General features: G+C 40.7%; 1 protein-coding gene across 1 annotated transcript in view; it reads right to left on the bottom strand.

Moving 5' to 3' along the window:
- The window catches only part of TRABD2A (TraB domain containing 2A), an 86,916-nt gene extending 66,380 nt beyond the window's left edge, over positions 1-20,536 (bottom strand). Inside the window, exons 1-2 of the mRNA XM_083353740.1 lie at positions 19,869-20,536; positions 3,412-3,972 (exon numbers count right to left, since the gene is read on the bottom strand). Of these exons, the coding sequence (XP_083209866.1) occupies positions 3,412-3,972; positions 19,869-19,988 (681 nt within the window). The 5' untranslated portion in view covers positions 19,989-20,536. The remainder of the gene's footprint in view (positions 1-3,411; positions 3,973-19,868) is intronic.
- Between the last annotated feature and the right edge of the window lie 7,073 nt (positions 20,537-27,609).

Here is a 27,609-nt window from a genome sequence, read left to right as displayed (position 1 = left end):
TGTATATGCCTGCTTATTAGGGCTTTCAGGGCCACCCCCAAGCAGCATTATTACAAAGTCAGCTTATTGCCCCCAACAATCTGGGTCCTCATTTTACCTACCTCGGAAGGATGGAAGGCTGAGTCAACCTTGAGCCTGGTGGGATGCGAACCTGCACTAATTGCAGGCAGCTGGTGTTACTTAAGGAGGCATTAGCCCACTGCTCCACCAAGGCTCCTTCTGCTGGATCATTTTTGAGATTTGATGAAGGCCCACTTGGGATAGCCACACGTTCTGAGGGCTTCAGCTCTGTGGTGTAAGGTTCTGATAACTCCCATTTTGTGCTCCAAATGTAACTATTGATCCATGTGAATGTGTTTCCTACAAATTTCAGTGTTGAGGCTTCTAACTTCCTTAATGTATACAGCACAGTCCAGGAAGGCTAGACTACTTTCCTTAACATCTTCAAGGGTGAATTTGACGTATCTGTCCACCAAGTTGATATGTTTGGTGAATGCTTCCAATTCCTGTGTTATGATAGGAGCTCCTCCGTAACAGATGGAGAAAACAAAAAACAAAGCAACGCAGTCATTCCATATGTTGCAAGAATATTGGAAAAGATCAGGAGGATCTTCAGCCAACACAACATACGGGCACACTTCAAACCTAAGAATACACTAAGGCAGAAGCTTGTCCACCCCAAGGATAAAACACCCAGACACAAAATGAGCAATGTGGTATATGCAGTACAGTGCAATGAGCCATGTGCAGATCTGTACATTGGGGAAACGAAACAACAACTTCATAAACTTATGGCACAACAAGGAGAAGAAACCCATCAGGACAAGAGTCTGGAGTCCATCTGCATTTAAAAGACAAAGGCCACACTTTTGAAGATAGCAAAGTCCAGAGTTTGGACAGAGAGGACTGCTGGTTTGAAAGAGGGGTCAAAGAGGCCATCTATGTCAAAACTGAACAGCCCTCTCTCAACAGAGGGGGAGGGATCTGACATCATCTATCTCCAGTCTACAACACGGTCCTTTCAACAGTTCCAAGAAGGCTCCACACCCATTTGCAGTACTCAGGTGACCCTGGAAACACAGATAAGCCTCCAGGTAGCTTTAACAACTTGCTAAAAGAATGCAAATGAACAGCTGTCTGCAGGAGTATACTTTTTCCATTCCCCACCATCCAGTCAGAGCTGAAGAAGCTTCTTGGATGAGAAGCAAAATGTCTTCAAAGAAAACAACAAAGTCCAGTTGCCATGTGAAAAAATATCTTTGGGATAAACAGCTCTAAACCTCTTTTTCACTGTTTTTGAAATGCAAGTAAGGAACTGTTGCTCAGACTCAAGTTCAAGGCCACACAACTTAAAATTCCCAAGTTTGAAAAACATTGAACTAAAGCAAAAGATAAATTCTTATCCAGGAAGCAACACAAAGGTCAAAGTAATTGTCTTTTAGGGAAAGGGGCTAGAGATCGGGGATATTCCTTTCTATATAATTTTTTTTTAAATCTTCAGTTATACATTTTTCTCTTTCTGATTTATTACAAACTCATCTGATAATATCAAGAGCCTTCACTTATGTCCTAGAACTATCCAGATATCCATGAACGTAGATTCTCATATTATTTCAAATTCTTGCAGAACCTTGCATGAACAAGGACAGAGAGAGGATGTCCAACATTTTAGGCACTTTGAAAGGCTATTTCAAAACCACTAGAGATCAAAGTATTTGTGTGAAAGCCTGGGATTCCTTGATAATCATATTATCAGTGGCTTTTTCCATATTCTACTGTATGCCATTTTGTTATCATGGTAAGGCACTTTTACTGTACTTAATTTCAAAGCAATAGAGGACGTGCCTACATTAAACATTTCAACTTACTCCAAACATGCTGCTTCCATAGAAGGAATAGCAATGATTTCAGACATCATTTAGCAGATACACAATGTTAACATTTCTCCAGGTCTTTGTGCAACAGCATTATAGTTGTATTTGTTTAACAGGGCTAAATGAGTGGTGAAGATATACAGTACATTCCAATATGTTGCATTCTAAGACACTTTCCATAACTTGAAATGAATCCTTTCTTAAGTTTCTGTTGGAATTGCAGGTATCTTTTCAAACATCCCCTTTAAGTCTCTAGTGGTAGGGCACCCAGTACAAACATAGGGCAGTACTATGCATTTGAAAGCAAAAAGATGCATTGGAGAACAGAGAAGTGCATACATAGCACCTGTCTGCAACTCTCTAACCCAAGCATGTCAAACTCGTGACATCATGTGACATCGTGCAACGTATAGGGACGTATATGGGGGCGGTTTCAGCATGACGCATCTGGCCCGCGGGTCGGCAGTTTGACATGCCTGCTCTAACCCAAATCTATCTTTAGCTGGAATTGAACTGCAGCTATGGCAGTCTTAGGAGGAGATATGGGCCTGCTCTAAAGGATTGTAGACAGGTGCTATATTTTTCCTTTTAAAGTGCTGCACAGCCCCCAGAGTATCTATTAATCAAATAACAATAAATTTGTCAAGTCATGCTAATTGGCTGTGATTACATATCAAGTATGCTCATGTATGCTTCACCAGCATTCCAATTTCTCCTCTTGGCTGGCTAACCAAGAGAAATCTATATTTTTAGTTTATTTTCTAACTAAGATGCTATTGAACTCCAATACCCATCACTTCTAGCCAAAATGTCTTGTGATGAAGGACTTGGAGTCGATATACTGTACTAATCGCTCTGGCTTTAATGGAAAGCTGTAAAACAAGGTTCTCTTAACAAACCCAAATCATGTAGTAAAAAAAAATGGCTTGCAACTCTAGTTTGTTAAACAGAAATGAGTTAGGGATCTCAATTTACACATCCGGCTTGGAACAAATACTTGACAGATCTGTACACGTCTGCAGAGTCACAGCAGGAAAAATGTGAAACAGTTCAAGCCTGAACAGAAAAAGTAACCATAGCTATGTGTGTAAAAAAAAGTGTTTTTTAAAAAAATAAAACAACAACAACACTGTTTTCCTAGGGGTAGGCAACCTCGGCTCTTTTATGACTCATGGACTTCAACTCCCAGAATTCCTGAGTCAGCTGACTCAGGAATTCTGGGAGTTGAAGTCCATGAGTCATAAAAGAGCCGAGGTTGCCTACCCCGTCCTAGAACAAATACATCAGCATCCAAACATATGATATTTATTTTGCTGGGGCTTTAATAAAAGCAGCCCTATGCTCTACAGAAGGTTTCTTCTTCTATAATATTTTTATAATATTTATTCTGTTCTTCTTTTATAATATTTTTATAATATTAGAGAAAAGCGTTCAATGATAAAAAGCTGACCTAATGTTCTAGGTTACTGGCTAAGAATTATGAGAGCACAGACTGAAGATCTCATATGTCTAACAAAAAAAGACTGAACTTCCTTACCTGAGAAAAATTGAGACCGTTCAATGGATAGCATTGTTCCTCTACTTTTTCCACTGCTCCAGTCTGCTTCTGGAGGCGTTCTGCCTCCTGAGCCAGATACAGATCTAAGACAGGCACACCCCGTGACTTGATGTCCACCTCAGTCAGAGAATTCACCATCAGCATGACCCAAACAGGCCTTTTCCTCTCCCAGTTGCCTGCAATGGCATTGAAGAGATAGTCTGCATACAGGCCTTTGCCTCGTTGATCTGGAGTCATCCAGGAAGGCATCATCAGCTTGACATACTCCAAGTGGCGCTTGAGTCGGCGATAGAGGTCCCTGGGGAGGACATCTTGAAGGTTCTTGCCCTGCGGTAGGAGTTGGCAACTGGTCAAAGCAGAGATCGTGTAGGGATCTGTGAGGTCCAGCTCGAAGTAGACAACATGACTCTCCTGGAAAGCTTTCTTAGAATTCTCAGGGATAAAATCCCAGACTCGAGTATACGGGACGTGAATGGTACCAAAAAAGTAAGATGGTGGGTCTCTCTTTATAGTCCACAGGAAGGAGTTCAGCTCACGTTGCTGAAGGAAAGGAAACACAGCAGTGAAAATAAATAAGGCTGTATGTGGGGAAACAACATGGGGAACAACTAATCATTAAGTGAGATGGATGAGTGGCATAGCCTGTCATTAAACTTACTGGGGGAAAAACCAGTAGATTGAGTACAAATCTTGACTGAGGCTAAGTTTCTAGTGCAAAAAGTCAGGAAGGCAAGGAAAAATCCAAAAAACAAAACAAAATAAAAAATTGACTTCATTAGATATTAGGTGAAGTTCTCACAGTAGCAAGCTACATAAGCATTGATACAACTGAAATAGAGAAGTGAGCAATAACTGAGAAACGAACAGAACACAATTACTGATTTCACTTAGAAGAAAATGGACCGAGGTTACAGAGCATTTTTAAAGTGCTGTTTAAATTCATATATTTAGAAGTCTTTTTTTTTTCTTCTTCTCTAATCCGGTACCTCTAATTTCTTTTATTTACTACGCCTTATTCTGTGATTTGCACAATGCTATTTATCCCGAAAGGAAACAGAAAAATACTAACAGTATACATGTAAAAGAAAAGAAAAAAAAAGAAAAACTTTGATATTATACATCAATAATAAACCCTCTCATAAAAAAAGCCAAGGCCACAGCATCTCTCGATAAGAAAAAAGAAACAGGATGCTGCAAACAGCCTTCAAACGTCCATAAAATGTGTTTTAGAACTTTGAAAACCTCATAGGAGTTTGATATTAGCAGTCTACAGATAAAGGCAAAGGGATTTGGGGCAGGGTATGAGGGTGAAAAAAAAGGAAGCCTCTTTTATTTGTTGATCAGATGAATGAAGATAACTGAAAGTCCAAAGAGGCGAGAAGTGTCACCTACCCACTTAAAAGCAAACAATGAGTCCTAAAAGCTGCCACAGGCATGGAGGGGGCTAGGAAGGTCAATAGGCCTTTGTTTTAAATAAGCCTGATCTGTATGTGACAAAGAGCATACAGACAGATCCAAGTCTTTCGAAAAGGCATTTTACAATGAAAAGGCATCGCCCCGGGCCCACTCAGAATTTGATTAACGCCCGCCCACCCACTCTCTACCCCTTGTTTTCAGATCTAATGTAAGAAAGGTCCCAGGATGAGACAAAGGCCTGCATTTTGTTAACTGTCCTATGAAGAGCACTCCTGCTTGCTCCCAGACTCAATACTGCAACTTTAAAACCAGACATTGTGATTGCACCAGAAAAAAGCAGTTTGTGCCCTTAAAAAGTGGTTTCTCACATAATAAATTTCTCCGAAACCCATGGCAGAAGAGAGGCTGTAGAACTGGAATCCAGTGAAACCTAAGTAGATGTTACAGGAAGCTGACACTTCAAAGCAGGTGTGTCAAACCTGTGGCCCATGGGCCACATGCAGCCCCACAAGACCATAAACTTTAACCATTATTTATACACACACACAAAATTATATATTTTATATGCAACCCAAGACAATTCTCTTCACTCAATGCAGCCCAGGCAAGCCAAAAAGTAGGACACAACTGCTTTAAAGCAACATTTTTGGCACCAGGGACTGGTTTCATAGAAGGCCATTTTTCCATGGTCAGGAGGGGGGGGGACAATTTTGGTTTCACTCACTTGCCTGCCACTCACCCCCAGCTGTACAAACCCCTTCCTAACAACCCCTTCCTAACAAGCCTGTCCAATGCCCGGGGGTCGGGGTCCCCCGTTTTAAAGGATTGGCAGGTAATGAGAATTCAGCTATCATTTTTTTTTCATCAGGTCTAAACTTCCACACTCCTAATTTCAATTAGGCCTTTTGAATTATGAGTAGCCTCAGGCCTACAGATAACCCCACCTTCCCAAACCTGACAGCAGAAGCCCCTTTTCCAATGTTTTCTCCATTGCTTTAGAACAGGGGTGTCAAACTCAATCTCATTGAGGGCCGCATCAGCATTGTGGTTGCCCTCAGGGGGCCGGGTGGGTATGGCCTGGGTGGGTGTGGCCTACTGGGTGGGCGTGGCTAGAGTGCGTATGGCCTACTGGGTGGGCGTGGCCAGCTCTATCTCGTTTGCATCAAGGGTGCCTATGGGGGCCCGGGCAGGAGTGGGACAGATCTGAGGGTCTCTGGCAGACGGGGGGGGGGGGTCTCTGGGCCAGGGCCAAGGCAGAGGGGGCCGTTCCCTCAATGTTTCCAGGATGGCTTCACGGGCCACATGAAACCACTTCACGGGCCGGATCCGGCCCCCGGGCCTTGTGTTTGACATGTCTGGCTTAGAAGTCTCACACCCATCTGAACAAAAATAACTCTCCTTGCTAATGGAAGTTCAACAAAACTGGAGATAAGTCTGAGTTTTGTCCTTGGCAAATGGGTCTAGAAATTGATCATAAGCTTCTACCAGGTCCTTCACTTTCCCCACATACATCAGATGGTGGTGGGACTACATGCTTCCTCCCATTTGTGGAGCTACACAAAGCTTCACCAGCTTAGTATGGTTATCTCTACAATACAGTACACTCAAAACAAAAAGGACCAATAATCTGAAGCCACCTACAAGGAATGTAACACGTATCACTATGTGTTTGCATTTAATTCTCACATATTACAAGCAGGAAGCCATTGGTCACACTGAACACATGTGAGAGAAGCTGCAATTTATCTCAATTTTTGAGCTATATTTATTCGTATTGTTCATTTTTATATGTGACAGGTTTCTGTGCCAATGAGAGAATGATTAATATATGTAGTTGTAAAGTATTTAATTTTATAAATGAGGTACATTTTTACATTTTGGGAGATCTCATGATTGGTTTCAATTGCAATCGACATTAAGTTTGGCAAGAGAAAAGATGGGCAGTAGAGGATTTTTGTCTTTACTGAGATTCCCCCCACAAAAAAATCTTTTTAGTGAGGGGGTTTAATGTATTGGGCCTTTTACTTAAACTGTGTTCAGGTGTCTTTGAATGCTGCTTGAGATTGCTTAATTAGGGTGTCTGTAACGGTCGCTGGCTGCCCAGACATGCAGTCTCCAGGATTATCATTGGTTGGCTCTGGGGCGGGAATAGGTTCCTTTTAAACCTATTGGCTGCCACCTAGTGGCCAACTGTATAAGTAGCTGAGTAGAAGCCTCTGTTCTCAGTTCTGTTCCTGTTACTACAATAAAGCAATGTTCCTGTGTGAACCTTCTCGTCTCGCCTCCTGCTTCCCAAGAATCCACTACACAACAGGGATTGTTTTAAATTTAGGATCACAGAACTACGGAACTGGAAGGAGCATATATGCCAGTTATCTAATAACTTTTATTTTTAAAACCGTGAAAATAGATGCTAAGTTTATTCAAGCTATAGCCACTGCCATCTTTTTCCAAGAAGAAAAAGGTTGTATTTATAGATCCAAAACAGGAAATAGCATTCCATTCACATTAGTTAACACTTATTTTTACTTTTACTTTCCTTAACGTTATATTTGAGTTTAGCAGAAGTATTTCCAAAGCAGTAACAGTGTGTTCTTCCAGATGGTTTGAATTTGAAAATGCCATTTTTTAAAATTACACACCAAAATCTGACATTGTATTCATCTTCAAAAGCTACTTGACAATTATTGAATAGGGGCCACCAGGGCAATGATAAAAAGTAACATTCATCAGTGTTGTCTCTCTTATTAAAACATTTCGATTCCATTTATTCAGGTCAACTTCAGATACAGCAGAAAGATTGCATCTCTATCATTTCCCACAACAATGTCAATAAGAGTGATCTAATGTGGAAAACTATATTGCCTTAGATCAGTGGCCCCCAATCTTTTGGGCACCTGGGACAAATTCCATGGAGAAGGTTTTCCATGGACCGCAAGGAGCGTGGTTTCACATGCTGCCTGCATCCCACAGATCGGGCTTTGCTTGTTTGCGTGGCCCGGTTTCCAGCATGCCGTAATCAGATGCCAGTTGGGGGGGGGTTGGGGACCCCTACCTTAGATTATTTCTGCTACAATTTATTTATTATGCTTCTCTTCTCCTTCATTCAAGGAAAGCCAGTTTGCTGTAGTGGTGAAGGCACCAGACTAGTAGACTGTGAGTTCTAGTCCTGCCTTAGGCATGGAGCCAGCTGGGTCTCCTTGGGCCAGTCCCTCACTCCCAGCCCGAGGAGGGAGGCAACGGCAAGCCACTTCCAAAAACCTTACCAAGGAAACTGCAGAGACTAGGTCAAGCTGTCACCAGAAATCAACACTGTTGATTCCAAGTCAGTTTACTATTATTAATAATTTATCCAAGAACTAAAGATAAAAGCTCCCGAACCATTAGGTACTATAAGCAAAATTCTTGTTTAAAAAAGAGTTTAACAACAAAAATATTTTTAATAAATAACACAACAATGAATCAAAACATAAAATTTGCTATAGAAGTGTAAAATTGTTAATTTCCTGGAAGACTTACAAGAAAATCAGAATAGAAAATCCTTTTAGGAGTCCTAAAAGCAAAATGGGCAAACTGCTTCAATACTACTCTCAAATGTTGTCCCAGAGAATGCTTGCTATCAAATATTCCGTAAAACCGTATGGAATAATGTCACAATACTAAGCGACAGCATTGTAAAGTATTGTGCAAAGCCACGTGCAAAACTCATTAAGCAGCTCTCAAGCATGTTGCCTAAAGCACTGAAGTGCTGCAACTCTCCAAGACTTGAGTGCAGTTTTTAGAGGTTTCCACAGATTCTCCAGGTGTACCTATAAAGCACAGGTGCAGCCACCAGGATACTGACTCTACAGCAGCAAAGGTCAGGTGAGGTGGAGATGTACAAGTGACTATGCAGTGCTTGTGAGACGTCCTGATATGTTCGCATTTCAAGCAGATGATGTAGAGCAGGGATGTCAAACTGCAGGCCCACAGGCCGGTTGCATCATGCGGAGGCCACGCCCATCCCAGCTCCGGCAATGTGAAAAAAGTCACAATACGTTTTGACACCCGTGATGTAGAGGTACTTTGCCGAACCCACAGAATGCACTAAGAGTCTCTTGCAAAGGAAGAGGGGAGAGAGGAGAGGGGAAAAAGGGAGGTTCCCGGTTCATACAGTTCCAGCTCATACATTCTTCATTTTGAAATAGGTAATAATAGTGCGACCACACCTCAACCTCAGGGTTAAAAATTAGGACTGCATAATCTGGAGAGTGGAAAGTGATGGAGGACATAGCCAGATGACCATGTTTAGGACATACATGGGTATATCTGAGTGTATCAAATTAAGTGTTGCAGCATCTTATTATTATTTTTAATAGTTATTATGGTTGTAATTTGCTAGCCATGCATGCTAAAAAAGTGCATGTTGTTATTTTTATCTTAGAACATTCTCTAAAGTGAAGTGGTATTTCTTATCTTCAAGAAAAAAAACAACAACCAAGAAACTCTATTGCTAAAGAAGCAGATTCCATGTTATTCCTGTAACAATGGTGGTTACAGGCTTTGAGTTTAAAATACAAAGCTATTTGTTTTAATCACAATCAAGGACAGCTAACTGACTTAATTATGTGCTTCCCAATAAAGCTGTATGTCCCAATTAAGTAATGCATACAGCTATCTAAGGCCTTCCACCTCTAGTTACTATGTCTTGGATCTAAAATTACCAGCTTTGCTGTACTCCTCCATAAACTGACCTGCTACACAACTTCATACATTCTGGAAGATTCCTTTTGGTGACCTTGAGTTTGCTTACTGTCTATGAACTGGAACAATATGCATTCCAAACTAAAGGTAGAGAAAGCAGGAAGCAAATACATAGGCTGCCTTTAAAAATGCCACATTTCATTCTCCTTTGATCTCACCCTTAACATCTGGGTGTTTGTCTTAAGTCTGTTGAATGTCCAACCCAGATGTAAGACTTCTGGCAACCTCAAGTCTCTAGAAACATTACGCTCAATTAACAGTGGGATACCCTCCACTGAATATATTTAAGCAGAGGCTAAACCAGGGGTAGGCAACCTTGGCTCTTTTATGACTCATGGACTCAGCTGACTCAGGAATTCTGGGAGTTGAAGTCCATGATCATAAAAGAGCCAAGGTTGCCTATCCCTGGGCTAAACCATCAGTGATACATTAATCTGGGTTCCTGTTTGAGCGGGACATTGAATTCAGAGGCCTCAGTGGCCCCCTCTAAGTTCATGTTTCTAAGAAGCTGATTAGTCAAGGGTGATTTTCTGGAGAGAAAAAAATATTTCATACAAAATAAATTCAAGACCTCTTCCATCAACTTAAATCATTTGAAATCAGCCGTCTTTTTAAGAACAGTTAAGTTACATCATCCTATTTTGAAGGAAGATCTTTCTCTAAAATTCATTTTGACCATAGCTTCAACATGTTACAATTTACAGCACCTATAAATACAAAATCTTTGCACAGGAAGTATACTATACTTGGAGATTATTGTAAGTGGCAAGGTTAATGTGCCACGAACTAGATAGAAAGACCATTAAACAGTGGAATAAATAGCCAGGTTCTTGTTCCAAGAGCTTATATTTTGACAGCAGAAAAGAAAGAACAGGTAGAAAAGTGGGGAGCCAGTGTGGTGTAGCTGAGTCTTCTCCAACTTGGGAGGTGATGATTGTAGGATGATAGGAATTGTAGACAAACCCTTTAGGATGGCACTGCATCTTCTGAAACCTTAGTTTAACAGTTGCTAACTGAAATATTTCGCTCATTGATATCACACAGAAATTAGGTTTGAAAAACACATGGTTTGTATAAACCACAATGGGTTAGGTTCAAACCTAAACTATGGTTGGTGTACATGATACCATACTAGGCAAAAGCTAGGGGAAAAAATCTAGGTATGGGTATATACAGTAATAAGGAAATATGGCCCCTACGCTCTCAATTTTGGAGGCCATGTTTCACAAGGTTTTATTTATTAAGAAATTTTATTTTAATAGCTAAGTAATAAAAATGTAATGTGTTTCTAGTACCATAGTTAAGTCTTCTGGTTATCACTCAAAGCGTACAACTGCTTTTGCCATAAGTCAGAGGTCCCCAACCTTTGGGGCACCAGGGACCAGTTCCGTAGAGAAAGGTTTTTCCACGGACTGGGGTGGGCATGGTTTTGTATGCTGCCTGCATCCCACAGATGGGGCTTTGCTTGTTGGTGCGGACCGGTTACTGGCATGTCATAGCCCGGTACCGGTCCACAGACTGGGGGTTGGGGACCCCTGCCATAAGAGAAAAATAGCACAACATGGTTTCAAACCAAAATATCACTACAAACAGATCTTCAAGACTTGGAGACAGTCCTGGAGAAAATTAAGCACTTCTCAGACCTACTCTTTACAGTGGCAAAGCTAAGCAGATGTATCTATTTTTCTGGCTGAAAAAATACTAACATTAAAACTGAAACAAATGTGATTAGTCATAGGAAAAATTGGGCTTTAGAATACAATGAAGCTGTTCCTTTACTGCACAAACACTCAAAAGTAGAGGAACTTTCAATCCAAAGTTAAGCAATCTCAAGTCTCATTCATTGGCAAAGAAAAAAGAGATTGAAGCCAGCACGGAACTTGCTTCTTCCTGCTGATAATTAATATTCTTTTGACAATCTGGCTTCTGTAATAAAATATGACTCCATCTGGCAGAGCGAAGGTGAGACTGCTAACACAAGAAGCAAAGCAAGAATCACACACACAATTTATGGAGGCTACATGAATGAATGAATGATAATTGAATGAATGGTATGTGCACAATTCAAGGACGTATGTTCAAAACACCAAATATAAGTTTTAATTTTCATGAATTACCATTTATATAATGTGCTATAATGTGTTCAGTTCTTTAGAATTATTGTTAACAATAACAACCTTTATAGTTTTCAGATATTACCATGCTGAAAATAGGAAGCTAACATGTGAACATCACAAATGTAACAGAACTTGGATAAGGTTAAGTGAGATGAAAGTCTGAAAAATGGGCCTTTTTGAAATATTTGTGAGAAAACAGGATTATGAAACATGTTCTAGCTTATTCATTTTAAAGAACAGCTACAGCATAAAAGAAATCACTGTATGTTTGGAAATAGGATAGATCAAGAAATAAATCAGCGTGTAAAAGCACAAAGAAGCTACAAGCTACAACTTTTGCTGTTCTCAAAAGTCCATGCAATTGATAAAGGACTAGAAACAGAAACTGCTAAGAGTGCTTTTAAAAATGAAACATTTTATGGCTAGCTCCTCAAACTGTTTTTTTTAAATAGGCATGGTACTTTAGAAGCTCACCTAGAACTTAAGGATAATGTGTAAGCTAAAGAGGCTGTAGGTAAAGTTGCCTCTTTCCCCATCTTTACCATAATCTTGCAAAAGGGACATTTTGCCAAGTAGCTTTCCTTCTCACCTACTTTCAGTCTAAAAGAATGTGAAAATCAGATAAAATTTTAACGTAGATATCACCACGAAGAGCAATCACCAAAAAAGGGTACAACTTACCATGTTGTTGCAAACTACCGAAAATCACTTAGTTGAAATGGGTGGTATAGAAATTTAATAAACAAACAAACATGGAAGCATGGTCCCATAACTATTAATTCCAGATTATTCAAGTCAGATCAAGGATGAAAAGCTGAAACGGTCCAAAGTTGGGCATTTTAATAGAATAGCATGGTCAATCATTCCTGGCTACATGCTTGCTGTTCTTTCGTGGCAGCTGCAACTATCTTTGACCCAATATCAATAGGAGCAGATTTTCAGAAGCGCAGTAGTCCTGATCAGATTACCAGACTTCCCTTTACCCCTTCCAGATCAGCATTGATAGGTACACTCACAATGGGGAAGATGGAACTAAACAGCTTGCGAGGTGGTAATCAAATCTTACAAGAGTAGCAAGAGAACACAAAATGTACTAGATAAGGATGTTGACATGGGCTTCTCATTTTCTTTTTTTAAAAAACAAATTTTATTGATTTTCCAGTTTTGCATCCAAATATTTAGAAAGCAGCGTGGTGATTGGGTAATCAACAGTTCAATAACAAAATCTTTTGTACATGTCTCAGGTTGCATCATCAAAGATTCCCTATTTCCCTTAATTACTACATCACATTCAAGCTAATACATTTCTAGTTATAGCACGTTCAATTAAGACATTTATCAATATATTTTTACTTCTACATATCCATGTCGTTATTAAATTTTACCTAATTTCAATTTTCAATTACAGTATTTCAATTTAACCTTTAATATCCACATAGTATTTAGATTTCGAGTAACCAAAATTTCCTTTATTTCACTACATAACAATTGTCATATCTAAAATACATATATTACTTACATTCTTATTTTATTTCACAAACATGTTCTATTTCTCATCCTAGTACCTCATCACTTACTAATAAAATATCCTTTATTGTCTTAGTCCATTATAATTCAAAACTATATTCTAATAGCTAATTTTCATTTCCCTTATAAATCTAAGTCCTAAATATTAAGCCAATTGATACCTTTTAAAATCTCCCTTTAGCCCATCAAGTGAAATTTTAGGCTCTTCTATCATAAGTCAAAAGGCCCCATTTTTTTAAATCTAACTCTGGCTTTCTGTGCCAAGCAGGGCTTCTCATTTTCCATCTGAACGTACGCTGACTAACTTTTCCCATTTCATAGTTCTGCCATAGCATAACTGAATCTAGGGCAAAACAACAACAATGTCCATCTAGACATTTTTTCTGAATGTTATATATATATTCTGGATATTAAAGGTAAATGTAAAGGTTCCCCCACACATGCGTGCTAATCGTTTCCAACTCTAGGGGCCGGTGCTCAACTCCATTTCAAAGCCGAAGAGCCAGCGCTTGTCCGAGGACATGTGGCCTGGTTTGATGGGTTTAGGGTTGGATCTAATTTTAACAGTTTTAATCATTGTGTTATATTGGGCATGATTATTTAATTCTTTTAACTTCTTTTAACTTTTGTATTTATATTCTGATATTTATTGCCCTGTACACCGCCCTGAGTCCTTCGGGAGAAGGGCAGTATAAAAATTTAATAAATAAAATAAATAATAAATCTCCGTGGTCATGTGGCCAGCATGACTAGATGCCAAAGGCGCACCTTCCCACCGTAGTGGTCCCTATTTTTCTACTTGCATTTTTACGTGCTTTCGAACTGCTAGGTTGGCAGAAGCTGGGACGAGTAACAGGCGCTCACTCTGTTACACGGCACTCAGGATTCAACCCACCAAACTGCCGACCTTCTGATCGATAAGCTCAGCGTCCTAACCCACTGAGCCACCGCGTCCCTATTCTGGATATTATACAAACTCAATTAACAGGCATATAAAAGGATACCTTTTAACCTATCTTCCAATTATGTCTATAGAGAAACACCTATCAGTGACTTAACAAGCGAGTTCAGAGATCTGGGGAAAGTTTGGTCTATAGCAACATTCAAGTCTTCCATGAAATAAAATTATCAATATACTGTACTTGGACTAAGATATTTCCAAAGCAAATCCGGGTCTCAGCTTTGAACTACTTTGAAATACACAAGACATAATAAAAATGCTAACCAAAACAGAATTAGATATTTCTTTTGCTTAAGGATTCAGACAACTACACGGCCAAGACACCATGAGAAAGAAATGTGTATCTGTTATGATAAAATGTATCTAACCAACTGAAACCAACCAGATTTTAGGCAGCTTACAGAATCCGCACAGTACATAGAAGGCATGTCAAAATAAAAATAATTGGGGGAAAAATCTAAAGATAAAAGGGCTAAAATTTTGGTTTAATGGGAAATGCTGCTGTTGGGTACACTTAACCCCCAAAGGCCATCTAAGAATATCTGCTTCTGGATGGCCATGACAGAGGGAGCCATTCTTAAGAGAACAAACTATTCCAGAGCAAGGGAGATATTACAGAGAACTGTAAACATTAGCCTACTCGTGCCATTACTTCTAATAGGTGGGAACTCTTAGCAGGCACTCCCTAGTTGTCTGGGTAGAATGGGAAGAAACTATTGAAGAAAGATGGTCCTGAGACATGCAGGGCCTCATAGATGCAAACAACTCCTTCAGTTGCACTAACACAGCAGTATAATGTGACAGTACTATGACTGTCAACTGAGCACATATGCTGCTGTGTTCTGGGTGGTCTTCAATGACAGCACCATACAGAGTGAATTACAATAAGCTAATAAAGAGACAATAAAGGCATGAATGACTGTCTTCATCCTGTTCCAGGTAAGGCCACAGATGGTGCACCAGTCAAAGTTCTGCAAAAGCCCTTCTGGCCACAGTGTTCATCTACTTTTTTGCAGGTGGTCCAGAAAGGATATCTTAGTCAACAGCATCAAAACTGCTGAAAGTTCTAATCTAGAAGGACAAGATTGGTCATGCCCACCTCCATTTAAGCCCCATCATTTATGACAGTGACTAGTTTGGTTTCCATTTCATGTCCAGATGTGAACTTAAATTGCTAAAAGTTCAGATATGGACTATGACATCCTTCATCGCTTCTGTAACGGTAGTCCCATCACTTTCTCAATAACCTTCCCCAAAAGAAAACTACCCAATTTTGTTAGATCCAGGTCTGGGCAAGCCAATCTGTCTTTAAGAACTTCTGACATTTCCTTGTCCTTCAAAGAGCCATTGAGTGCAGCCTGCAACAAACTATTGGTGCCCTCCTTCACCACTTTGATTACCCAGGTGGAGCAGGGTCCAAATCAAGTGGTAAAGCTAAAGTTGCAGAGAACTTTGCCTACTTTATCAGGATCCAGAGGCCCTAAACTCTGCCAGACAGAACCATAACATGTCACCTCTGCCATTTCATTATATTCTATCTATTCAGCTTCCACAGTGGCTTCCATCCTTTTTGGAGAGGTGGATGCAATGTTCTTCCTCAAATGTGCCCTAGAGTACAGAACCATCACTGGAGCTAGTGTTTTTTTTTTTTTGGAAGCCAAGTAAGTAACAGATGGAGTAATACACAGAGAAGCTATTTTTTTTAATAAAATGCCTATATTTGAAAGACTAGTGTGGCATTGCAAAGACCTGTCAATTGATATTAGCCAGCATCTGCTTTGAGTCTGACCAATACATGACGCTTGGAAATTTATTACAAGTCTTTGGGCTCACTGGGGACCTTAACATTAGAATGCCCAAATATGCCAATTCTTTGAATGTCGAGACTAATATTCCCCCACCCTATATTTTGTCACAAGTGCCAGCTAACCTTTTACTGCTGTATGTAATAAATCCAGAAGTAGCATCTGTCTCCTTACTGTTGTTGCCATGTGGCTTGCCTAAGGCTGGCTATGGATATGACCGAAGATGTAAGATTCAAACCGAGACTTACCTATTTATCACCCAGATTCTCAGACAGCATACCACCCAGAGAATGTGGACCAGCCATTAATCAGTGGCTACAAAAACATGATTAACAGCCCAGGTGTTACCCACCTGTGATCTGGATCCTTTAAAATCAGATTTTCAGCCTGGTTTAGAGCTAAATAGAGCTTTGATCATTCTGGTGGAGTTAGTTACACTGGGAGATACAGAGGGGGAGTGCTTGTGTGTTGGTTTTGATAGTCAGCTATGGGTATTGCCAGCCACGGTTTTCTTTTAAGTAACTTGAAGGCAACTTTTCTGATAGATCCAATTGTTTCTGAGAGGTAAGTCTCAATAGATGTACTCTAAAGTTTTGTGTTCCTCAAAGCCAGCAACCTTTGAAGTCCTACACAAGGTCCCCTTTTCTCCTATATTATTCTTGGATAAGTACCTTCAAATGATTACATGTTTTCTGAAGAACACTGATCTTGCTACAGTCATTTATAGTTTAGTAATCTTCAAGTAAGATTGCTGTAACATTCTATAGGGGCAACTCCAAAACATAAAGAGCACTGCAAAAGACTGTGAGCAGGTCCATGTAAACGATCATATTATGATAGTGCTTAATTGAATGCAACACCTGTCAATTAGTTTCTAGGGCCAATCCACTGTTTTCAAAAATCTGATTAGACTAGAATCAGATAAGTTGAAATTTAATTACTCTTACAAACCAACTTGCACAATTAGATCATCAGCGTGAAATCTCTCCCTGAAGCATTCATTATTTGGGATAGCACTGTAATTTTGTAACAGCATTTTCAGCATTGCTTGGAATTGAACTAAAATCAAGTCAGATTTAAATGGCAGCTAAATGCCATTAAAAGTAAAGGAAGAGTTTCGGACTAGCGTAAACCCAGCTGATTTTATTAACACAGCTAAAATGCTGTGCGTGCTTTCCAGGGAGTAAAACCCATTCAATTTAGCAGGATTTACTTTTGAATAAAGTTATATGAGATAACACACTAATTTCTGACTAACTGTTGCTGGTTTTTTAAGCAATGTTTTAGTCTGTTGATAAACTGCATATTTTAATTCTTGCTCAGCCATTGCCACATACCATTCTAATGTCACTCCACCAGACTGATTCCCCGGTGCACTGCATGACACTAAATTAAAACTGACTTGCTTTCAAGGAATGTACTCAGGATTAAAACCATTTGAAAAGTTGCTTTCTGGACTTTTGCCCCATTCTAACCGTATGCTTGGATTTCTTTAACAAACTATTTCTTCAATTTCATTCTTTATTGCTACTACGAAGGCCCACAATTCTGTATATAAGTGGCTTCTTAAGCTGGATGGAACTTAAACAAGGTCAGTACACATTGGATTCTTTTTAGAATTATTTTAAGAAATAAATGTGAATTCCCTGATATTGGTATATAGCCTGACCTGGTGGATGTTTTCTTGGACCCATACACATTCCTAATACAAAATATACACATGAATTTACTGTTCAAATGTACGTTTTTCCTACAAAAAAAATTCAAATCTACACCAGAGTTCTAAAGTAGGGTTTTTGACCATTTGTGTGACAAGGAAAAAAGATATTACAAGTTTGAGTAAAACTGGTCATGCCTTAATATTAGACAAATAACTCCCTCCTACAAAGAGTTGTTAAGAAGAAAAGGCCACTTCAACAGTTTGTATTTCCTAACTATAGCTGCAAGCTTATGGACACCTCTTTGGGGATAATCCATTGGGTATACATCATCATACTCCCCAGGGTACAAAAACACATGGACAAGCCAGAATATGCACACTGTTTTGTTATTAAAAAAAAAACTTTCATTCAAATGTTATATTTTGGGGGCTGAATTAGTATTTCCAGGGAACAAGATTACAGAGACCATCCAGAGATCAGCTTGCTTTTTGCAATCTTCTCTAGAATTCTCATGGGGGGAACAGGGGGAGGGTGTCTATGAAAAATGTGACAAGTAATTTACCTAGTTCAGATGCCCCAACTAGGTAGCCTTTTGAAAGAGAGAAAAGAAGCAGTCTTTTTCTTTCACTAACACGGATGTTACCTAGTTAGGATAGTGAAACATCTGCAAGAAAACAAGCAAGCTCAGAGAGCACCAAGGATCCCTCGAAGCAGTCTTTAACAGATTTAAACTTAGCCCATTTTAACAAATATTTCTTTTAGAAGAGATTTAAAAAAAAATACAGAAGGAAGCTGCAGCTGCTGAGGTTCATTTGTAAATATAGGAATCTCCTGCCTGTCTCTGCTCCTCTCCTCCCTGCCCTACCCCCCACCCCCAATCTTGGTAAGGTGCGGGACAGTGCGAAGGAGGGATGAGGATCCAGAGCTTGGCAAAGGAGTGTCAAAAGTAAACAAAACTCAAAAGAGGCCGAACCAAACAAACAGCAGGCAGGCACCTCCGCTGAACCTTATCTCCTCTCCCCGCTGGATCTCATTAAAGGCACTCTAAATCCCATCAAGGGCTAATTTACACCCCGCCCCCCTCTCTTATGAAGAAAACACCACCCCTGCTATCTCCAATCTCTCAAGAGGCTGGAAAAGCGGTTTCCCTTCCTTCCACTCAGCTTTTACACAGGGAGAAAACCCGGATCTGCGGTTTAAACTTTACTTTAAGCTTAGTCAGTTAATTCCCACGCATCCACTGTGTGCTTCCTCCCGAGCAATTGCGAGAGGGGAGGGGGGAAGAAAGAGAAACTTCAGGGACCCGACTGAGGCTTTCAACACACCTGGAATGGAAAGGGAGCAAAAAGATGCGCGTACTCTCACGTTCAGTCAAAATTCCTGCATTAATTGGGGGGGGTGGGGGAAGAAGGGGGAGGAGGACTTACTCTCTGGTAAGCATTTATCTGCCCAGACGCCGAGGGGCCTTGTACACTTTTCCTGAACCCAAGCGTTCTCCTCCAAGTGTTTCTGACAGCTACCCTCCGACGTCCCAAGAAGCCCTCTCCATAAACAGGTAGCCAATGCTTCTCACGGCTTTACAAAACACAATTTAGGGTATAGCACCCGCGGTTTGCCCTCCGCCGTGATGGGAAGGGAAGAAAGAAGCCTCGCCTGCACGCAGGACTAGATAGGTGCGGCTTTAACGCGCCTTTAACACGACAAGCCTGCCATCACCTCATCCCGCCAGCCCCCTTCAAAACCAAAACTTTTTCCCGCACATTTAGCTTTCCACCTCTCTACATGGAGGAGGGGGGGAGAGAGAGAGAGAAACTTGGACGGATGGATGCAGCTCGGGAAGCTCCCTGACCTTAGAGCAGCGTTTCCCAACCTTAGGAACTTGAAGATGCGTGGACTTCAACTCCCAGAATTCCCCAGCCAGCATAGCTGGCTGGGGAATTCTGGGAGTTGAAGTCCACGCATCTTCAAGTTCCTAAGGTTGGGAAACGCTGCCTTAGAGGCACAAACAGCTGGAGGTGTGCGCGCCCTCCTCCTCCTCCTCCTCCTCCTCCTCCTCCTCCTCCTCCTCCTCCCTTGGATTCCCCGGAGGCAAACTCCCCCTTCCAAGCCGCCCTCCCACCTCGGCCGGCCGGAGGTGCGGTTCCTTCTCCGTCCCGCGCTGGGTGAAATTCGCCCGCACCTCGCTCATCCCGGGACGAGAACTTACTTTTCCGCGGCGTTGGCAGCCGGCCGCAGCGGGATCCCGGCTCGGCTTCGCTCCAACCGGCGGCGGCAGGAGGAGGAGGCAAAGCAGCAGCAAGCGTAACTCGGCGTTGTGAACCACCATCCTACTTTTCCTCCACGCCCGGGGCACGAATGGGTGGGTGGGACACGAGGGAGAAGGGTGTGGGTGGGGTGGGGGATATCAATCACTCGGCCGAACTACGAACAAGTTTGGAGGGGGGTGGAGGTGGACTTTGGTGGTTCAGCTTTCTGGCCCCCCCCCCCCGCAGATCCAAGTGTGTGTGTTTTTTTTTCCTTCTTAAGGCGCCTGTCCTAGCGGCCCGCTCCCTAAATCAACCCCTAGCCGAGCCTTCCTGCCGCTGCCCCCACCTCTTAAAGGGTCTCTGTCCCAGGTTGCGAGGAGGAGGAGGAGGAGGAGGAGGAGGACTCGCCATGCCGCGGAGGGGGTGGGGAGGAAGGTCCCTCCCCCGGCCCGATCTCTCCGTTCGGTCTCTCGCCTTCCCGGTGCAAAGTTGCTCCAGGAGCAGAACGGCGGAGTTGCTGGAGCAGCCCCCGTGGATGGAGGCAGCAAAGCACAGGCTGGCGGGATTGGCCGCAGGAGGTGCCTAACCCTAAACTCTCCCGCCGCCGCCGCCGGCCGGAGAAACCCTCCTCCTCCTTTCCCCGCTTTGACCTCCGCCCCGGGCCCAGTTGGCCTCCTGCTGGATTTTCCGCGTAGTTGTTGCAAAGACATCCCACGCGGCCACAACCCAGCGCGGAGTCCTTGGGGCGCTGCCTGTGCCCCAGGGCAAGGAATAACGCGCTGAGCACCCACATCGGGAAACACACAGAGCAGTTGCAGATTCATATTATTATTACTATATTATTATTATAATAATATTTATATACCGCCCTTCTCCCGAAGGACTCATATTGGAGATCTAGGGAAGGCCATCCCGATAAGTCGGCCCTTCTCCCTGTTGAGACACAACTCCTTTACAGCCGATGGATCATCACGAAAGCCCTGCGGTTGTAGCCTTTACCAACTAGGCCGCCGGCTTGGTTTTTAATTACCACCTAAGAAGGTTTTTCAGATGGCATGGTTTGGGTTTAGCCTGTTTTCTGAATGTGGTCTATGCCATAAAAATTGGCTAAACAGATTCTGGCCTATGAATCGGTGTGAATCAGATCCTAGGAAGAAAGACTTATGTAGAACAAGGGGGTAATCAACTGACAGAAAGTTTGGGGAGGGGGGGGGAAACCTGCTCATTCAAGGAATGTGTCTTGTGATGGGTTCGAGTCAGTGACCAAATCCCCGTTTCACAGAAAAGATGATGAAGCTACAAGACAAATAAGTTGCACAAGAAAGAGGGCTCCTACTTCCCCCCTCAACAACTTTGAAGTCCCTGGTCCTTCTTTCATTTTAGATAAGTCAAACTTTTGTGACAAATCCACTCAACTGCACTGATTTCCCTCTCTTTCAACAGCAGCCTTCAGAAAAAAATTCCAAGAGAACAAGATCAGACCGTCATTAGCTGCATTCACACCTTATGACTCAATCCAGAGCCAATTTGATTGAGATGGGTAGGAATAGAAATTAAATGTATGGTTATTCCTAATATGGCTTGTTTTCTGGTCTGCTGAGGTTAAACCTAAATACTGGTTTGTAAATCATGGTTTATAGCAGATCATGTGTGAATACAGCCAGAAGTACCATTTTCTTGGGTCAACACTGGTTTATAATGAGTTAATCCTTTTAATTTAAAAAGTATATTAAGCAAATTGCTTATACCCTCATATTTTATTGTATCCCTCTGTGAGGGAGATGAGCAATTCTTAAATACAGGTAGTCTTTGACTTATGACAATTGAGCCCAACATTTTTTTATTGCTAAGCAAGGCAATTGTTAAGTGACTTTTGCCCCATTTTATACAACCTTGTTTGCCACAGCTGTTAAGGAAATCACTGTAAGTTAAGTGAATCATGTGGTCATTAAGCAAATCTGGCTTCCCCCCCTTGATTTTGATTGTCGGAAGCCTGCTGGGGAGGTTACAAATGATAATCACATGATCTCAGGACAATGCAGCTGGCATAAATATATGTCAGTTTGCCAAGTACCCAAGTTTTGATCAAGTGACCATGGGGCTGCTGTGATGATGTGTGAAAAATGGTAATATTTTTTCTCAGTGCTGTTATAATGTTGAATGTCACTGAATGGTTGTAAATCAAGGACTATCTGTATGACAAATACACTTCCTGAATAAAGTGCAGTTGGCTAGCCTTGCCTAATATTGTGTGTCATGAAGAATAACAACTGGATTCACGCAACATGGTAAGCCAGAACCAAATGAACCACATTATAGCTTACTCTGATATAGGAACCTCCTCAGAGAATGAGGAACTTATTTCAAGATAGTTCCTCCATCTTGCAATTTGCTGAAAGCTACTTTCCCCCAATCTGTTGCCTTCTACATATGTTTGCCTCTAATTCCAATAATCCTCAGACAACAATGCTAGTGGAATAACAAGAACTCAAGGCAAAAGAGAATGGAAGTTTCAAAATAAGCTATGTAAACATTCAGGAAAAAAGCTGAGAAATCTCAAATCCACAGGGCAAAATGTGTATTGGGATATATCAAAAGGCAAAAGTGTCCATACTTTTAAATGCCTCAGATTATTCATAAGGATTTGAAAATTTGAAAAGCTTGTCAATTTCCTACTGAGTTAAACATAAAATGTGATTTTATATGGGTATTGTACCTGGAGAAATAAAAATGCACTTAAAAGATAACAGTTCACTTCTTAAAGGTACAGGGGGCCCAAGAGCTGGACTTTCATGGAATTTATATTCATATAACTGCCTCAGTCCATCCTTGACATTGAAGTTTCTTCATGAAATTGCTTGAATTTTTGTTTCTATTAGAAGCCACCACAAGTAACTGTTTTATTTATTTATTAAATGTGTACGTCATCCATCTCATCATTGAGCAACTGAGTGACTAAGTTTATATTACACATTGTGTTATACAATTCCAAAGTAGCTAGTGACACTTTAAGTGTTCGATGCAAATACAATTCACAAAGTTAATTTTGGTTCCAGTAGGTCATATGGGATGCTAGGGATTCTAGATCAACACTTTAAGAAACATTCACCATAGTGGGATTTGTTGTTATAGTCCATCAAGTCATTATTGAGTCTAGATGACTGCAATATTTATAGAAGTGGTTTGCCAATACTGTGTTCCTAAGGCTGAATGACGTCAGCCCCAAAGTCATTCACATGGCTTTTGTATCTAAGGCAGGACTGGATCATACATTCTCCTGGCTCCTAATCCAACACCTTTAAGTAGAACTAGCTCTCTTAGTGGGATTTACTTTAAAAAAATACTATATATCCTTACAGTGCAATTCTAAGAACATTTCCCCATATATGTTCTACTGGACATAACGTTGTGAACAGACATGCTTTGGCTTGTATTCCTCTTATATTAAAGATAGTCACAGAGTCAGAATATTTTAGCTAAGGTAACCTCATTTCAAAAAGGGACGCGGTGGCTCAGTGAGTTAGGACGCTGAGCTTGTTGATCAGATGGTTGGCAGTTTGGCGGGTCAAATCCCGAGTGCCGCGTAACAGAGTGAGCGCCTGTTACTCGTCCCAGCTTCTGCCAACCTAGCAGTTCGAAAGCATGTAAAAATGCAAGTAGAAAAATAGGGACCACTACAGTGGGAAGGTAACAGCATTCCGTGGCGTCTAGTCATGCCGGCCACATGACCACAGAGACGTCCTCGGACAAGCGCTGGCTCTTCGGCTTTGAAACGGAGATGTTGGAAATGACTAGCACGCATGTGCGGGGGAACCTTTACCTTTAACCTCATTTCAATCAAGGGGCTAATATGGTTCCTTCCTGGTTCCTCCTTCAGTCTCTTCTGCAGCCATTATATGCCAGCTCTTTAAAATTAGATATGTTGTAGACACGTAATCCTGAGAAAAAGACATGGCACAAAGAAGAAAGTGCTACATTACAGTTCTCCTTGTGAACATGTGATGTAAAAAAAACAACAACCCAGCTAGAACAAAAATAGCTTTAATAATTACAATAGAACAACAACTAAACTTTACAGGGAAAAGAGGTTTGTACCCAGGCATATTTTCACATTATAGAAAGAAATAGTGTATTACTGTATTAGAGCAATATCTGTCTTTTCATAAAAATAAGCTGAATTTTTGTCCAGACATGTCGCATTTGAATCATCCTATTATATGAATCTATATTAACTCAATAGCATGCTACATGGCACTTACCCATTATACTACACTATAATTTTATTTTATTTTTAAATGGTTTATTTTTTAATTAGTTTTTAGATTGTGGCTTGCAGTTTATGGTGACTTATTCAACAAACCACAGCTTATGATGTGTGAATCAATATAAACTATGTCCTTTTGAAACAGACCTTTTATTTGCACAAAAGGAGCCTATTTATTACATGCAGCTCCTTTAAGCATAGTTCAGCTAGCTGAGGGTTTCCTGAACATATCCAGGTAGCTTTTATTGACATCAGCCCACAAGTGCTATATATCGCTTTTTTCTGGAATGTTGTATCCCTGTAGATACAAACATGTAAACTTTTTTAGGGTTGTTGTGGAAGACTTTCTAAAAACCGAAGGAGTTCTACAGTTAGTACTGCTCTTATAAATAAATCCTTCATGTTTCTGCAAACTGAAATCTAATAGAGACCGTGCCATATTAGTTTGCTTAATCATGACATTGAATAAATCATAATTGGTCAGCTTGCCTAACACATAGCCCTAAAATATGGTTTATTCAGTAAGTTCACCAAGAGAGTAAGCCAAAACCCAACAAATTAAATAACTTGGTACTTGTAAAGTGGCCAGCACCTGGGGTGCTGTTGCCCTGTCCTCCTCCCTTAGCCAGCATAGCAACTGATGGCTAAAAAAGCTGAGCAGAGAGGTAACTGTAGATGTAATAGCGTTGGAGTGGTGGTTAAGAGGGAAAGTGGTTTGTGTTCATTTATGGAAATAAAGCCTGAAGCAGCCTAAGGCAAATAGAGATATTGTTCTCCAGTAGTAGGATTCCCAAGGGGTAGTAGTGGAGCTGTAGTAGAACTGTGGGAAAATGGAGTGATGAGCTGTAAGCAGTAGCCTTTGATTCCTTGTGTGTGTCTTGCTTAGAGACCTATGGGGTTGTGTTGGCTTCTCTGATCACTACTACTCAGATCACTACTACTCAGATAACTACTACTCAGATCAATAGCTACTCAGATCACTTCTTAGACACTGTTTCTCCACAAGTACTGAGAGAGCAAACAAGTGATATGTTTCCCATTCCCCAGCAGAGATGGTTATATCAACTGAAAATAAAAGAACCCAAAATTTCTGTTGCTAAATGAGACAGTTGGTAAGTGATTTTTGCCTCATTTTATGCCCTTTCTTGCCATAGTTGTTGAGTGAATCACTGCAGTTGTTATGTTAGTAACATAATTGTTAAGTAAATCTGGCTTCCCCATTGATGTTGCTTATCAGAAGGTTACAAAAGGTGATCACATGACCACATACACACACACACACAATTTTTACAGGATTAGGAATAGGGTTAGGTTCAGGATTAGGGTTGGGGTTAGGATTTTTTAAAATATTCTTAATATTTAGCAAACAGCATGTTGTCTGGGTTCATATATTCAAAAAACAATGAATAATAATTGTCAAACAATACGTTAGTCACTCAATAGTCTTCTTATTAATATATATTCAATGATACATGTCACATTTCTTTCTAACTCGTTTTTCTAGCCATGGATAAAAATTATCCCATGTTCTAAAATATGCTGAGTCTTCTTTCTCTTTGACATTAAAAAAGGCACAAGACAGGGATGTCCACTATCTCCATTACTATTTATATTAACACTGGAAGTTTTGAATAGAAACATCAGGCAAGATATAGAAATTAAAGGACTTGAATAAAAGATGAAAAATATAAACTATAAGCATTTACTTGATCTCATTTTCTGATACTGGGGGCCAAAGGGTTGAAACTTAGACACTGTTTTTCAACTGGTTTTGAGAGAGCAAATAGGCGTAGATAATAATTTTCCCATTTTCCCATTCCCTAGCAGAGATGGGAATCAACAAGATTCCAGCTACCAAGTGGCAGAATACCACCAAATTGTGGCTTTTTGCTGACAACGCAAGTCCTGACCAAATTGAAGCAGCATAACTTTTTTCCTTACTTTTAGGAGTTTTTTTAATTTACTTCTTAGAGACAGCTTCTTAATTTATACGTACTTAGGGGCATGCCACTGGGCAAGTCTTATAGCTGTTTCATATTTTTTTTTCAGCAGGAGACATTCATTGTCAAACCAAGGAGGTCTACCTATATGGCCTTCTTTTGAGGTGAGGATTTGAATATTATATGTTTCTTCAACACGACACAAATTATTAAATGCATTGGAAACTGACTGGGGTTGGCCATGGATGACCAGATTTTTAAGGCCCAACTGACAGCATTCAGTATTGACCTTAGTATCTACTTTGCACCATATTAACCTTTTATTTTGACTCACCTCTGAATTGTTAATTATCCATCCATCAGCCATGTTAAAAGATCTTAAATCTGAAAGGGCTGAAGATTTCACGCTCACTGGCTAATAACCACTTTCTCCTCTTGGATGGACAATGACTTCTGAGAAGAGATTGGCATTAAATCTTGATACACAGATGAGATCTAATATACTGTTCGAGTACGCTGAGTAAAATGTGTATGGGTATATAGAATTGTTATCTGTACCTCTCCCAAATCTGAAGATTACATTTAAAAACCAGTGACATCAAAGTTAGACCAGCAGCATTGCTTTTGTTATCTCTCATAAATCATTGTGGATGATTATAAAAGAAGAGCCTTGGTGGAGCAGTGGGCTAATGCCTCCTTAAGTAACACCAGCTGCCTGCAATTAGTGCAGGTTCGCATCCCACCAGGCTCAAGGTTGACTCAGCCTTCCATCCTTCTGAGGTAGGTAAAATGAGGACCCAGATTGTTGGGGGCAATTAAGCTGACTTTGTAATAATGCCGCTTGGGGTGTGTGTGAAAGCCCTAATAAGCAGGCATATACATAGAATGAAGGCTACTGCTAAGCTTGTAAGCCGCCCTGAGTCTTTGGAGAAGGGCGGGATACAAATGGAATTAAAATAAAATAAAAATAAAATAAAAAACTTCATTTGGCAGCTGAGTAAGATCTTGCAGAGATTGGTCTAGTTTAGCATAAAAATCTTCAAGCACAGGTAAGTCCTCAACTTACAACAGTTTGTTTAGTGACCATTTAAAGTTACAGTGGCACTGAAAAAAGGAACATGACCATTCTTCACACTTTATGACTCTCACATCATTCCCGTGGTCATGTGATTTACATTTGGATGCCTGACAACTGATGGTTGCAGTGTCCTGGAGTCACGTGATTCCCTCCCCTTTTGCAACCTTCTGACAAGCAAAGTCAATGGGGAAACCAGATTCACTTTAACAACTGTGTCACTAATTTAACACCTGCAGTGATTCACTTAACAAATGTGGCAAGAAAAGTCGTAAAATGGGGCAAAACTCAATAAATTTCTCACGTAACAACATAATTTGGGGGCTCAATTGTGGTCATAAGTTGAGGAGTGCCTGTAATGTGATTATAGCTTAGGTATAAAAGGTGGTTATTTTCCCCAAAATTGTTTCTAAACATATCCA

This window comes from Vipera ursinii, assembly GCF_947247035.1.
Source record: "Vipera ursinii genome assembly, chromosome: 2".
NCBI lineage: Eukaryota > Metazoa > Chordata > Lepidosauria > Squamata > Viperidae > Vipera > Vipera ursinii.
The sequence above is the reverse complement of the archived record's forward strand: the minus strand, read 5'-3'. Positions and strand labels throughout refer to the sequence as shown.